This window comes from Bubalus bubalis, chromosome 11 (assembly GCF_019923935.1).
Source record: "Bubalus bubalis isolate 160015118507 breed Murrah chromosome 11, NDDB_SH_1, whole genome shotgun sequence".
Lineage (NCBI taxonomy): Eukaryota > Metazoa > Chordata > Mammalia > Artiodactyla > Bovidae > Bubalus > Bubalus bubalis.
In genome coordinates, this window is record NC_059167.1 from 18,656,352 (window position 1) to 18,670,671 (window position 14,320).

A 14,320-nucleotide genomic window follows, 5' to 3' on the forward strand; every position below is an offset into this window, starting at 1 on the left:
TTCTCGTGACATGCCAAACTATCGTTTGACAGCTGTTCTACATAAAAACTGGAGCTCTGCCCCACATGGCGACAGCAGTGTGGATAATGACATGGTGTCGAGAGCAGTGATGTGATGGTCAAGGAGTGGCTCCAGAGAACAGGGCACCCAGGGCACCCTCTCACACAAAAGATGAAGTCTTTATGCAACTGAGACTCACTTCGGATTTCTATTTGCAGAAACAAAATTTTAAATTTTCTCTTGCTAATGTGAGAAAAAACCCAAAAACCTCTTTGTTCTTTGGCAGGGAGATTTGTACTGAACTGGTTTAGAGACACTTGGTGATTAAATTCGAAAGTCAGCTCAGAAACATGAATAAGGTTCCGCCTTTAGAGATTTATAACCTAGTAGGGCTAACAAGCATAAAAAAGTCAAGTTTTCTAAAAACTGAAAAGGTGAAAACAATTTAACTCCTCTCATTTGTTACGAGCAGGAATTAAGATGTTTTATATGGGCTAGTTTTCTAGAATATGAAAGCTGGCTTAAAGTTTAAGTCCAAAAACTCAGTATTTTTACGAAACCTTTTTATAAAGCGTGGTAAACATTTCAGTCTTTTAAATGGAAACTGACAAACACAACTGAAGCTTTTATCAGTGGCAAGGACAGAATATAAATTCCAATTACCAAGACCTCAGGCTATCATGCTTTTCTGGTTTCTTTGACATCAGTTACTCTCATTTCCCCACTACTGTTTGTTCAGTCATTATGGGCACCTTGAAGGCTTTTGCTCCTTTCCACAGATATTCCCCACCTAGCATTTTCTCCTCTTGCGACCTTCCTTCAACATCCAAAAATTTTCCTCTTTAAAAATACTTTTCTTTTTAAATTATGAGATTCCTGTATTATTGAACATGTGGAAAAAACAAAGGGGAAAATCACCAAAATCACTCATCTTTTCCTTGTTGGGCTTTTATGGTATGGACATTAAAACAATAAATGGAACAGCTGAACACTAGCTGGACTACACAGACATTTCTAATATAGCTTACTTCAGTCTGTCTTTATAAGATATAGAAAAGTTTATTTTCATATTCAGGCCTGCTGAATATTTCTTTTAAACATTTTTTTTTTTGGCCATGCCATGCAGCACACGGATCCTAGTTCTCCAACCATGGATCAAACCCACACCCATTGCATTGGAAGTGCCTAGTCCTAATCAGTGGACCACCAGGGAAGTCCCTTTAAAGACTATTTTTAATTGAAAAACATACAATGATTTTCATTTTTAAAAGGAAAGGATAATTCACCTACTCACCTAGTCTGTAAGCAAGTTATTCATTCTCTTTCAGCTTCAAAAATATTTGTAAATGAATTTTCTTTTCCTTCTGTAATATCTAGTGTAAAATTGCGTGTTTGTGTACTCTAGAGTCGTATAGATAAGTACTTTAATAGAGCAGCTATTCAAAGGAGGGGAAGATAGAAGGAAAACTTGCTCATTTATGATAAATGTCCCTAAAATGCCAGGCCCTAAAGCTGCATGATGTTTGTGAGAGCACCGAGTATGAATCCAGCACACTGAAGACATTCAGTAGGCTGGTTTCAGCTCCTGAGGGCAGACGAGCGATCTTTAACTGGTTAGTTGTGGAATCTTTTGTTCAAAGGGATCCATGGAAGATCGGTATAAACAGATAAAACAGGAGCAGCTCTGGTTAAGGAAGAAGACCCAAGTCTGCAATTCCCACTTTTCTTCTCTCTTCTCTAACAGTTTGAAAATGAGTACAAAGTCTGCAGCATCCAAACTTACACAGCTGTACCCCAAGAACCTTCTAATCTAGCCCAGTCTAACTTTTTCAAAAGGCCATTCCTAGGGAACAGCAAAAAGGAGAAAGTCAAGCTGCTGACACACAGAAGTGGAGCAAGTGTGTTGTCAGAACACTCCTTATTAACCATCCACCCAGACACGAGGGGCAACAGTCCCTCTTCCATGCCATCAACCCCTCAGGTGTTCTCTTTCGAGCTTCCCTCGATATTCATTTTAAATTGATTTCACTTGTTTAAAATGCTCTAACAATACAGTGTGATCTGCTTCTGATATCCCCAGAGAGAACCTCCCTGTCGATTTATTTATTTATTTATTTATTTATTTATTTATTTTTTTTTTTCCCTGTCGATTTATACTGAGGACAACTCGTCTTCCACTAGTGTTAGTTCTTCCATCAGTCATGACTTCCCAGTTGGCTCTACTCAAATCTTACTCATCCATGGAGGTTTACTTTGGGAAACCTTCCTCCCACATTTTGACCCTTAACTGAATTCTCAATCTCTGGCCACCCAGTGCTATAGTTCACCGCTCAGTCCATGAACTAACCCTCTGCAGATCTGGCTGATAGTCCTCCAGCCTCTGTGGCTGCTTTTAGTGACATGCACACACTAGCCCATGAGATAGTCCATGCTCTTTCAGACATACAGTACTTATGAGGAAGTTCCTCTTTCCTAATCCAGAACCTCTTTCCTTCCACCACTGGCTCCACCCTCTGGTTCACACAGAGGAAAGTTTGGCCCTGCTCCCCACCCCCTGCAGCCTGTACGGCTTACAGTTGGCCTTGTGTTTTTCCCCATTCTGGCTCCACCTCTAAAAGTAATACTGCCACCCCAGCCGTCTCATAGGCCATCTGTGGACTCTGCCTGCAACATGTAATGATTAGCTAGCAGAGGAACAGGCAGCTCTGGTCTGTGTGTGGAGCCGCCGAGTCTCTGTGTTCCATGCACAGATTACATCCCTTTCCTTCTTCTCTCCTTTGACCTCTCCCAGGACTGCTACACTCAGCCCTGTGTTCATCATTCTGTCAAGGAGCACTTACTGAGCACTGTCAAGAACCAGGCTGGCCAGGCACTGAAAAACTAAAAGCAAATAAAATGTACTCAGCCCACAGAAGAGTAAGAGCAAGCTAGGTAGAGTAATAAACAGCTGGGGAAGTTGGAGAAGGCGTCAGAAAGGGAGGTGATGTCTGAGCCAGGGAGGAACTGTATCAACAACCAAGACTCACGCAGCCTTGCGTCCCCTGCACCAAATGGGACAGTGCTTTCCCGTACTTGAAGTTCCGCAAATATGTAAATCTGGTAAAGCTGACAAAGCCTGCTCAGTCCTGTGCCTCTCCTGGAGGTGAGGGAGGGTGGTCAATGAATCCACCATCTGAAAGGGTAGTTGCAGAGGTTGACACTGTACCTGGCTACGTACAGTATTGCTCAGGTGGTTGTCCTCGGACATCTGTGCATTCTGGAAGTAGGACAAGGGTGCAGGTAACTCTGTCATTGGAGCAACTGTATAGATATACTTTTCCACAGAAAACAGAGCCTCTTGGGGTTCTGAAAAAGGGAAAAAGAAAACAATCTTTTGTGCATTACAATTATACTGTTATTCTGAAACACTTTCACAAATGACTTTTTGCAAAAACAAACCTTTCTTTCATGTGTTTTCCTCCAGGCCACGCTTTCTAAGGACCTCACAGGCTGCTGTCACTTGCTGGCTCCTGGATTAGGTCTGGAACAGATTTTACTGGGTTACCAAGAGTTGGTTAAGTTCTAATAAATCCATTCACACCAATTAAACACTTACAAGACTAATTTGTAAACCGGAAATGCATTACTATGCCAAGACCTTCAGTTGACAAACTTTTGTCAGCTCAAGTTACTTCTTGGTAATGAGTAGATCTACTTGAGAAACCAAATATTTTCGATCACTATCATATCTAATGATTTCAGATCTAAAGCAAAGGGTGCTAAATGATTTTAAAGAATGTTCTTGTCAATGTTCCTTTTGCGATCCACCTTAATTTATATCACCATAAAATTATGTTTTGTGTTTTTAATTTCTTTTTATCATCTCATTTTTTCCTTTACCACAATGCTCCAAGGCAGAAGAACTAGATAATATATTTATTTTACAAAAACAGAACGGGACCCAAGTTCAGTGACTTGCTTAAAAGCATTCAACTGGGCAGACCAAGACCAAAACCACAGACTCCTGACCCCCAGCCCCTCCTCTGCCTCCTCGCACAGCCTTGCTCACACACATTACTCCATCTCCCAGACCTCACCCTCCCATGTGCCTGTCTAGGTACCTGAATGTCCACTGGCCAATTCCTTAGGACTTCAAACTTTGCTTTTTCATTGAAAGTCTTCAGAAATACAGAAGAAAAAAATGGTTTGCATACCTAAGCAATACTCTAATTCATTTAAAGTGTCTAAAATATTACCATATACATACTTAAATGAAAGCACGTTGTCAATGTTGTTTCATTTCAGGATCTTCTATCCTCTAAATATTATTCTGCTTTCTTATTCTAATGATTTTTTTCATAAAAAACCACATAAAACAACTTTTTCCTCTAGTAAAGGTATTGACTTTCAATTAACCCTTATCACCTATATTTGGATCGTTTAAATCATGACAAATTCATAATCAAGGTATGCTTTCCTTTCTATCCCATGTATTTTTGGGGGGCCATGCCATGAGGCATTGGAGTCTTAATACTCCCACCAGGAATCAAAACCATGCCGCCTGCAGTGAAGGCACAACTACTTAACCACGGGACCACCAGGGAAGTCCCGATCCTACATGCTTTTAAATACTGTGCCCACTTTTCGCCTCCCGTCCAACTTACTATGTGCCCATAGTAAGCTGGCGTGAGATCAAAAGATTGCAAATTAATATTAACTAAAAAAGATATAATTATATAGTGAGACAGTTCTGTTTAAAATATATAATATTAATTTGTTTTAAAAAGAAAATGAAAAAAAGAAAAAAAATAAATAAAAAGAAAATGAATAAATAAAATTATTTAAAAAATAAAATGAATTAAAATTAACAGCAGACTCAATGGCTACTTTTATGGGAATTGATCACCAGAAGGGGGTACACAGGAAGCTTCTGGAGTTATTGGTAATGTTTTGTTTCTTGATCTGGGTGCTAGTTACACAGAGGTGTCAATCTGAAAATTCTCTGATCTGTGCACATTCCTATATACTTCTATTTAAAAAGTCAAATAGATTTTTGAAGGTGTATACCTATATTTAGGGTTTGACAACATGTATGCTAGCTTACCCAAAAGGGAGGTAGATTCCAGCAGAACAGTTATATTCTCAAAGTATTGAAAGCAAATGTTCTGACCTATGCTTCTAGATTTTTAAAAGTTGACTAATTGAGAAGCGAAAGGCAAATAAGAAAGAAAAAGATACACCCAACTGAATGCAGAGTTCTGGAGAATAGCAAGAAGAGATAAGGTGGCCTTCTTAAACAAACAAGACAAATAAATAAGAGGAAAACAGTAGAACAGCAAAGACTAGAGATCTTGTCAAGAAAATTGGAGATATCAAAGGAACATTTCATGCAAGGATGGGCATGAAAAAGGACAAAAAAGACCTAACAGAAGCAGAAGAGATTAAGAAGAGATGGCAAGAATACACAGAAACATTATACAAGAAAGGTCTTAATGATCCAGAAAACCATGATGATGTGGTCACTCACCAAGAGCCAGACACCCTGGAGTGTGAAGTCAAGTGGGCCGTAGGAAGCATTACTATGAACAAAGCTAGTGGAGGTGATGGAATTCCAGGTGAGCTATTTAAAATCCTAAAAGATGATGCTGTGAAAGTGCTGCAGTCAATATGCCAGCAAATTTGGAAAACCCAGCAGTAGCCACAGGACTGGAAAAGGTGTCTTCATTCATATTAGGTATTATAAGTAATCTAGAGATAATTTAAAGTATACAGGAGGATGTGTATAGATTATATGCAAATATTATGCCATTTTATATAAAGGACTTCAGCATCCAAGGATTCTGTTAGCCATGGGGTGGGGCTTGGTGGGAGTCCTGAAAGCACTTGTCCTCCATCCCTGCCCCCCACCAAAGGACAACTGTATTTAAGACACATCTGTATTTACATGTAAAACACTAAGGCTAAGGAAAGGTGAAAGAATCTGCCCGCGTACAATTACAGGGCAAGTAACAGCAATTCCAGAAACCAAATATTCTGACACCCACCCAGCCCAGGTCCTTTGCCAGTTCACCTGAAGAAAGCTCATGCCTCCACCGATGCATTAAAGATCACAGTGCTGCAGGGTGACCCTTCCTGGAAGAACTACCCGTTATATGGAGTTCAGTAGGAAGTGGAGGGGAAAAGGCAATGGCACCCCACTCCAATACTCTTGCCTGGAAAATCCCATGGACAGAGGAGCCTGGTGGGCTGTAGTCCATGGGGTAGCTAAAAGTCGGACACAAATGAGCGACTTCACTTTCCCTTTTCACTTTCATGCATTGGAGAAGGAAATGGCAACCCACTCCAGTGTTCTTGCCTGGAGAATCCCAGGGACGGTGGAGCCTGGTGGGCTGCCGTCTATGGGGTTGCACAGAGTCAGACACGACTGAAGCGACTTAGCAGCAGCAGCAGCAGGAAGTGGAGGTAGGCAACAGGGCTAGCAAGTCAGGCTTAGAGAACAATCAAACATTGTTGGTACGAAGGGGCAGGCAAAGCTAGATTTGATTCAGGGCCAGTAACAGCTGAAAACAATTGATGACTGCATGGAGAAGGCCAATGACCCACTGTCCCAGCAGCGTGGCAAAAAGACACTACTGGACCTTATAACATTACGAACAGTGCCCTGAGAACAAGAAAAGACAGTTGTTGGGAAGTGAGGATCTTTCACATGACCTGAATTGCAGAGGGAGTGGGATGTAAGTAGATTTTGGTGTTTTCTCTCTGGCCATCTGCTAAAGATTTTCTGAGGCTGATAAAGCACAACACTTGAATTCACTGCTATTCATTTCCTTTTTCTCAAAACACTTGCTCAATCAGATAAAAGGAAAAAGAAATCCTTTTCTGATGGGCAGCTGTAATTTCTTTCTATTATACACAAAGACTAAAAGCCCCAGGAGAATACAGATAATCTTGAAGTTTTGATGTGCTGAACAGAAAAATCTATCTAACCAGAAAACCTTCTATCCATCAGCACTTTAAAAAGTATCACAGAAAAAATAAATAAATAAATAAAAAGTATCACAGGACCAATGCTTGAAATCCCCAAAAGAAGCTTATTAAAAATTCATTTAGGGACATACCAACAGAAAAGTATGTTTCTGTCTCTCACTACATCCCAAGGTAACAAACTAAAATTAATAATTTAAAATTAATCTAAAACGTCAGGAATACAGCCTAGAAAGACTCTCAATTTTAAGAGATTAGGGAGCAAACAATCTCCCCAGTCCCACAAGAGGCTTTGTGAAGGTGACAGGCCCTCAAAAGAGCAAACACAGTGATACATCCAATTTGGTGATTTTTCCCCCTGCTTCCTTCCTTCCCACTCTACTGTGAACCATTTGTGGTAGATTAGATTATTATTTAGCATATATTCACTCCCTCCCCCAACATGCCCAAGAAAGGATGCTGAGCTTGGTTCCGTGAGTTGCTTTGGCCTCAAGGTGAGTGCAGTCTACTACCCACTCCATGCCTTTGGGCTCAACACAACAACTTCCTTTGGTCATGGGATCTTGGCAGATGCAGCACAAACAGTTAAAACTGTGCTTGTGCAGGGGGCCCTGTCTTCCGGTACTTCTGCCGTCCCCTCAACAACTTATTTGGGTAGCCACTGCCCCTTCAGCCTGGGGCCCAGCAGAAGAAGGGCAAAGCAGAACTACCCTAGCTGTCACCTTTAAGAAGAGTGAGAGCTAACGCTCTAAGGCACTGAGTTTGGGGGAGGTCTACTATGTAGAGTTATCATGGTTGTCTTTAAATTATAATGGTTATGTGGGCTCAGAAGGTGCAATAAAAAATGAACGAAGACATAAACGTAAAATCTTTTATCTGAAACCCTTAGGACTAAACAGGTTTAGAATTTATATATTTTTTTGGATTTTGTAAAGTTCAAAGTGAAAGTTGCTCAGAAGTGTCTGACTCTTTGCGACCCCATGGACTATACAGTCCATGGAATCCTCCAGGCCAGAATACTGGAGTGGGTAGCCTTTCCCTTCTTCAGGGGATCTTCCCAATCCAGGGATCGAACCCAGGTCTCCCGCACTGCAACAGGAGGCAAATGCCATGTTTTATAATGCTCCCCCAGGGTATTAGATAGAGCCACAAAATCAAACACACTAATAAACATGTAGTGAAATATATAAGAAGTCCTAAATTACATAGAGAGGTTCAGGTTAGAGTTTGCCGTCAAATGATTTAGGAGCTTTTGGATTTGAGAACTGTGGATATGGGACCATGGTCCTGTATTATTACTTATATAGTTAAAGAGATTCTTTTCCTCTCAAATTTCATTTCAGTAACTCTACATGGAAGATGTAATTACAATGAGTCATTGTGGAAAATCTGTTGTGGAAATGGCAGAACACAACTAATCTTTAACAAAGAAAAGGACTATTCACAGTTAATTTGTAAATCATTGACTATTCTCAGCAATGCTTATTAATGTTTGCTTAGATCACCTTAAGGAACTGTACAAGGCATAGTCAAACACGAATACCCTTTAATCAACAAACACTTGTTGGGATTCTTCTACACAACCACACACTGTGGTAGGTACGAGGGGTGCTAGTGCATCCGATGATGCTTCTGGTCACCTAAGGTGCTTACTGTCTAGAGGGGAAGACAGAGAAGAATGTTTTTACATTAACAACATGTTGAAATAAAATTATTTAGCTGTACTGAGTTATATAAAATACATTATTCAAATTAACTTCACCTATTTCTATCTTTAAAAAATTTGCTCATCAGAAAACTTAAAACTGACCTTTGTAGCTCTCACATGATGTTTCTATTGGACAGTGCCTCTAAAGCTTCAGTTCTTTCTCCGACAAACAGGCTTAATACTGAAAATCCCTGACAACCTTTTCCTTCCTGAAGCTTCCCTCCCTTCCTCAGTTTAGTGACACTGCATCGTGGAGGTTCTCCTCCCACCACTCATTCCCCTCAGCTGGCTCCTTATCCTCTTCCACCATCTCATTATAAGTGTTCCTAGGCTCTGCCTGGGCCTCCTTGTCCCCCTCCTTTTCTCAGGCTTCTCCTCCACTGTTCCAAAATCAACTGGTAAGGCTACTTAAGGCTACTTATGTTTACAGCTCCAGGCCTGTCCACGGGATATTTCAACTACTGGCACTTGAAAAGTGATACTTCCAAACCGATTTCTCCTCTTCTGGACTCTCTTTTGCTCCTAGCTTTCTTATTCCTATGATTGTTTCCCCCATTTTCTAAACAAAGCCTCCTAGTCAACTTCATGTTTCACTCCTTGCTTCTCGATTGGCCAGTCATATCCTTTTCATAGTTTTCCTCCTTTCTAAGTCTCTGTCACCACCAAAGGCCAAATTTTCATTATATCCCACCTGGTTCATGCAAAAGTCACCTCAAATCTCTCACTCATTCTAGACCTTACGTACCTAAGGCAAAGTTCTTGTCACAAAACTTTTTAAGAGCAAAGCTCAAAACACCTTCCAAATCTGCCTGGAACTGATCACACAAAGGAGAGGCACTATTAATTTTTCAGAATACATCCAAAAGAAACAAGTCTCTCCCTGAAATCTGAGGTAAAGCAGTGGGAGAGCAGAAGCAGAAGGAACCTAGATCCCTTTGTGAGGGAGGGGAAGGGGACCACAAAAGCCTTGCTGACAGACAAACTTTCTATCTTTCCCTCTGGAATGATTCTCAGAGACCAACTCCAATCCTCCGGTTCTCCCCAAATGGAAATTCACGCAGCAGGCTAGGGCCAGAGGCAGCCACTAACTTAAAATTCAGCACCACACCATATTCACTCAGAGGAAAGTATGCCCAGAGTTGTGATACCCATTTACCCAAGGAAGATGAGCCGACGAATGTAAAAACAGATGATAGATGCCGCTTCTATCATCTACTTTTCTCTGGAGAGAGGAGGGAGGAAATCCATGCATTCAATAAATAAGCTTCTTTTTCATTGTTAAGGGCTTGTTAATAAATGGAGGTGGGAGGGGGTTTACGTTGGCAGAACTCTGTAAATGAGTAAAAGGAGAATTGAAACTGGCTTTGGCAGGTGACTGAATCAGCCAAATGCAATCGGCTCCCAATCTCGTTCCTGTTGTTATCCTCCTTCATAAGAGTGATTTAAAGTGCACACTGGGTACCGGACGCTTCGGATCCAGAGTGCCGCTCTTCGTAGTACACCCTCTGATATAATGCCCTCCTCAATTCAACTCCGAGGGTGAAAACTTTCCATGGTGCAACATAACTCAAGTAACAAGATGCCTTTAACCAGATGTAATCTCCACTTGCCTCAAACTTGAGAGAATATTTATGACTTTTACAACGTGCTCTGCAATATAGTGATTTGCCTGCCATTCTTATCTCCCATAGTAAACCTTGAACGCTTTATTCCTCTTGTCCAAAGCAGGCAAACAACCCTTGTAAAATCATTAAGTTGACTTTTCTACCAGAGAAGCAGATACTTATGTGAAAGGAATCTGCGGGATCAAAAAGCCAAGTATCTAAAATACAGGCAAAGCACTGGACATATAAGCCTCGCGACAGTCCAAATTAAGGCAAAAGCATCAGACCCCGGTGTTTTCCGCTTCGAACTGAGACAGAAGGAAATTAGCCGAGTGCCATTCGCTTCCCCTGGACAAGGACACACTCAGAGGACGAGGCGTGGAGTTTCACCAGTTGCTCAACAAGACCCAGCGCAAGGCGCTTCCTCTTTTCTCTCGCTCCAACTCCAGGCAAGACGGTCAATCCCTGGCCAAAGCACCTGCGCCCAGCTGTCTTCGGGAAACCAGCACTTCCATACCAAGGCTGAGGCGGACTCTCTTCAACCGGACTGCGCTCCGCGCCCGGCGCCCGAGAAACGGGCCGCCCCTCCTGGTTCCCCACATGAGGTTCCTCGGTCCCCGCCCGACCGCGCCCCGCGCCTCATCCTCGAGGACACCGGCTCCGTGGCCCGGACGGCGACAAAGGGCCCGACCCTGCCCGCAGCCACCCGTACTGGCACCGGATGTGAGGCGCGTTCCTGTCACCCCCAACTCCCCTTCGGGCACCTACCCTTTCCTCACCGCCACCACCACCGGCCTCTAGCAGCGGAGGTTCCTTCCCGAGCATCCGCTATTTTGTTTCCGATGTGAAATCGCGGCCTTTGGTGCTGATGACCCAGGCCCCACCCAAAAGGCTTCACCGGTGTCGTCACTTCCGGCCCGGGCGTCGTTGGTGACCCGCCCGCCGAGGGGCGTGGCCTTAGAGGGGCCCCAGCGGCGGAGGGGCGGGTCCCAGGGGGAGGGGTGGAGCTTCCGGTGGTGGCGATTGAGGCGGGGGACATGGCGCTCCAGTCGGGCTTCTGACCCCGCCCCAGGCTCACCAACCCCCATCCTCGTGGGCGCCAGCGCGGGGCGGGGGTTATCAGATTAGAGCTGCTCCTGAGCTGAGGATCAAGATTGCTACGTAAACTAGACCTAGTGTGTGCTTCTCCCGGCCTACAAGTGACAGTACGTTAAATCTAAGGTTTCTTTCATTTCTCTACAGGACCTATTTGCATAGCGTTTCTCAATGCAAATCAGCGGCACCACAATCAAAAGATAACTTAAATTGTAAATCCCTGTGCCCTCCAGTTCAGTTCAGTTCAGTTGCTCAGTCGTGTCCGACTCTTTGCGACCCGACCCCGTGAATCGCAGCACGTCAGGCCTCCCTGTCCATCACCAACTCCCGGAGTTCACGCAACCTCATGTCCATCTAGTCGGTAATGCCATCCAGCCATCTCATCCTCTGTCGTCCCCTTCTCCTCCTGCCCCCAATCCCTCCCACCATCAGGGTCTTCTCCAATGAGTCAACTCTTCGCATGAGGTAGCCAAAGTATTGGAGTTTCAGCCTCAGTATCAGTCCTTCCAATGAACACCCAGGACTGATCTCCTTTAGAATGGACTGGTTGGATCTCCTTGCAATCCAAGGGACTCTCAAGAGTCTTCCCCACAACCACAGTTCAAAAGCATCAATTCTTCGGTGCTCAGCTTTCTTCACAGTCCAACTCTCACATCCATAACATGACCACTGGAAAAAACCATACCCTTGACTAGACAGACCTTTGTTGGCAAAGTAATATCTCTGCTTTTGAATATGCTATCTAGGTTGGTCATAACTTTCCTTCCAAGGAGTAAGCGTCTTTTAATTTCATGGCTGCAGTCACCATCTGCAGTGATTTTGGAGCCCAGAAAAATAAAGTCTGACACTGTTTCCACTGTTTCCCCAGCTATTTGCCATGATCTTCGTTTTCTGAATGTTGAGCTTTAAGCCAACTTTTTCACTCTCCTCTTTCACCTACCTCAAGAGGCTTTTTAGTTCCTCATCACTTTCTGCCATAAGGGTGGTGTCATCTGCATATCTGAGGTTATTGATATTTCTCTTGGCAATCTTGATTCCAGCTTGTGCTTCTTCCAGCCCAGCGTTTCTCAGGATGTACTCTGCATATAAGTTAAATAAGCAGGGTGACAATGTACAGCCTTGATGTACTCCTTTTCCTATTTGGAACCAGTCGGTTGTGCCATGTCCAGTTCTAACTGTTGCTTCCTGACCTGCATACAGGTTTCTCAAGAGGCCGGTCAAGTGGTCTGGTATTCCCATCTCTTTCAGAATTTTCCACAGTTTATTGTGATCCACACAAAGGCTTTGGCATAGTCAATAAAGCAGAAATAGATGTTTTTCTGGAACTCTCTTGCTTTTTCCATGATCCAGCGGATGTTGGCAATTTGATCTCTGGTTCCTCTGCCTTTTCTAAGACCAGCTTGAACATCTGGAAGTTCACGGTTCACGTATTGCTGAAGCCTGGCTTGGAGAATTTTGAGCATTACTTTACTAGCGTGTGAGATGAGTGCAATTGTGTGGTAGTTTGAGCATTCTTTGGCATTGCCTTTCTTTGGGATTGGAATGAAAACTGACCTTTTCCAGTCCTGTGGCCACTGCTGAGTTTTCCAAATTTGTTGGCATATTGAGTTCAGCACTTTCACAGTATCATCTTTCAGGATTTGAAATAGCTCCACTGGAATTCCGTCACCTCCACTACCTTTGTTCGTAGTGATGCTTTCTAAGGCCCACTTGACTTCAATTCCAGGATGTCTGGCTCTGGATGAGTGATCACACCATCGTGATTATCTTGGTCATGAAGATCTTTTTTGTACAGTTCTTCTGTGTATTCTTGCCACCTCTCCTTAATATCTTCTGCTTCTGTTAGGTCCATGCCATTTGTCCTTTATTGAGCCCATCTTTGCATGAAATGTTCCCTTGGTATCTCTAATTTTCTTGAAGAGATCTCTAGTCTTTCCCATTCTGTTGTTTTCCTCTATTTCTTTGCACTGATCGCTGAGGAAGGCTTTCTTATCTCTCATTGTATTCTTTGGAACTCTGCATTCAGATGCGTGTATCTTTCCTTTTCTCCTTTGCTTTTTGCTTCTCTTCTTTTCATAGCTATTTGTAAGGCCTCATCAGACAGCCATTTTGCTTTTTTGCATTTCTTTTCCATGGGGATGGTCTTGATCCCTCTCCTGTACAATGTCACAAACCTCCGTCCATAGTTCATCAGGCACTCTATCTATCAGATCTAGCCCCATAAATCTATTTCTCACTTCCACTGTATAATCATACGGGATTTGATTTAGGTCATACCTGAATGGTCTAGTGGTTTTCCCTACTTTCTTCAATTTAAGTCTGAATTTGGCAATAAGGACTTCATGATCTGAGCCACAGTCAGCTCCTGGTCTTGTTTTTGCTGACTGTATAGAGCTTCTCCATCTTTGGCTGCAAAGAATATAATCAATCTGATTTCGGTGTTGACCATCTGGTGATGTCCATGTGTAGAGTCTTCTCTTGTGTTGTTGGAAGAGGGTGTTTGCTATGACCAGTGTGTTCTCTTGGCAAAACTTTATTAGCCTTTGCTCTGCTTCATTCTGTATTCCAAAACCAAATTTGCGTTACCCCTGATGTTTGACTTCCTACTTTTGCATTCCAGTCCCCTATAATGAAAAGGACATCTTTTTTGGGTGTTAGTCTAAAAAGTCTTGTAGGTCTTCATAGAACTGTTCAACTTCAGCTTCTTCAGCGTTACTGGTTGGGGCATCGGCTTGGATTACCGTGATATTGAATGGTTTTCCTTGGAAACGAAGAGAGATCATTCTGTCGTTTTTGAGATTGCATCCAAGTACTACATTTCAGACTCTTTGGTTGACCATGATGGCTACTCCATTTGTTCTGAGGGATTCCTGCCCGCAGTAGTAGATATAATGGTCATCTGAGTTAAATTCACCCATTCCAGTCCATTTGAGTTCGCTAATTCCTAGAA

At 42.8% G+C, this 14,320-nt stretch overlaps 1 protein-coding gene across 5 annotated transcripts in view; it reads right to left on the reverse strand.

Annotated features, from left to right (window-relative positions):
* PSEN1 (presenilin 1) overlaps positions 1–11,202 on the reverse strand; it is a 67,528-nt gene extending 56,326 nt beyond the window's left edge. For 2 of the 5 annotated variants that reach the window (XM_006055206.4, XM_006055204.4), the window contains exons 1-3: positions 11,044–11,202; positions 3,439–3,520; positions 3,218–3,345 (exon numbers count right to left, since the gene is read on the reverse strand). In XM_006055206.4, the coding sequence (XP_006055268.1) occupies positions 3,218–3,292 (75 nt within the window). In that variant the 5' untranslated portion in view covers positions 3,293–3,345; positions 3,439–3,520; positions 11,044–11,202. Of the gene's footprint in view, positions 1–3,205; positions 3,346–3,438; positions 3,521–8,773; positions 9,620–11,043 lie in introns of those variants that run through there. The other 3 variants (XM_006055205.4, XM_006055202.4, XM_044924763.2) reach the window with 2 other exon arrangements.
* Positions 11,203–14,320: the final 3,118 nt, after the last annotated feature.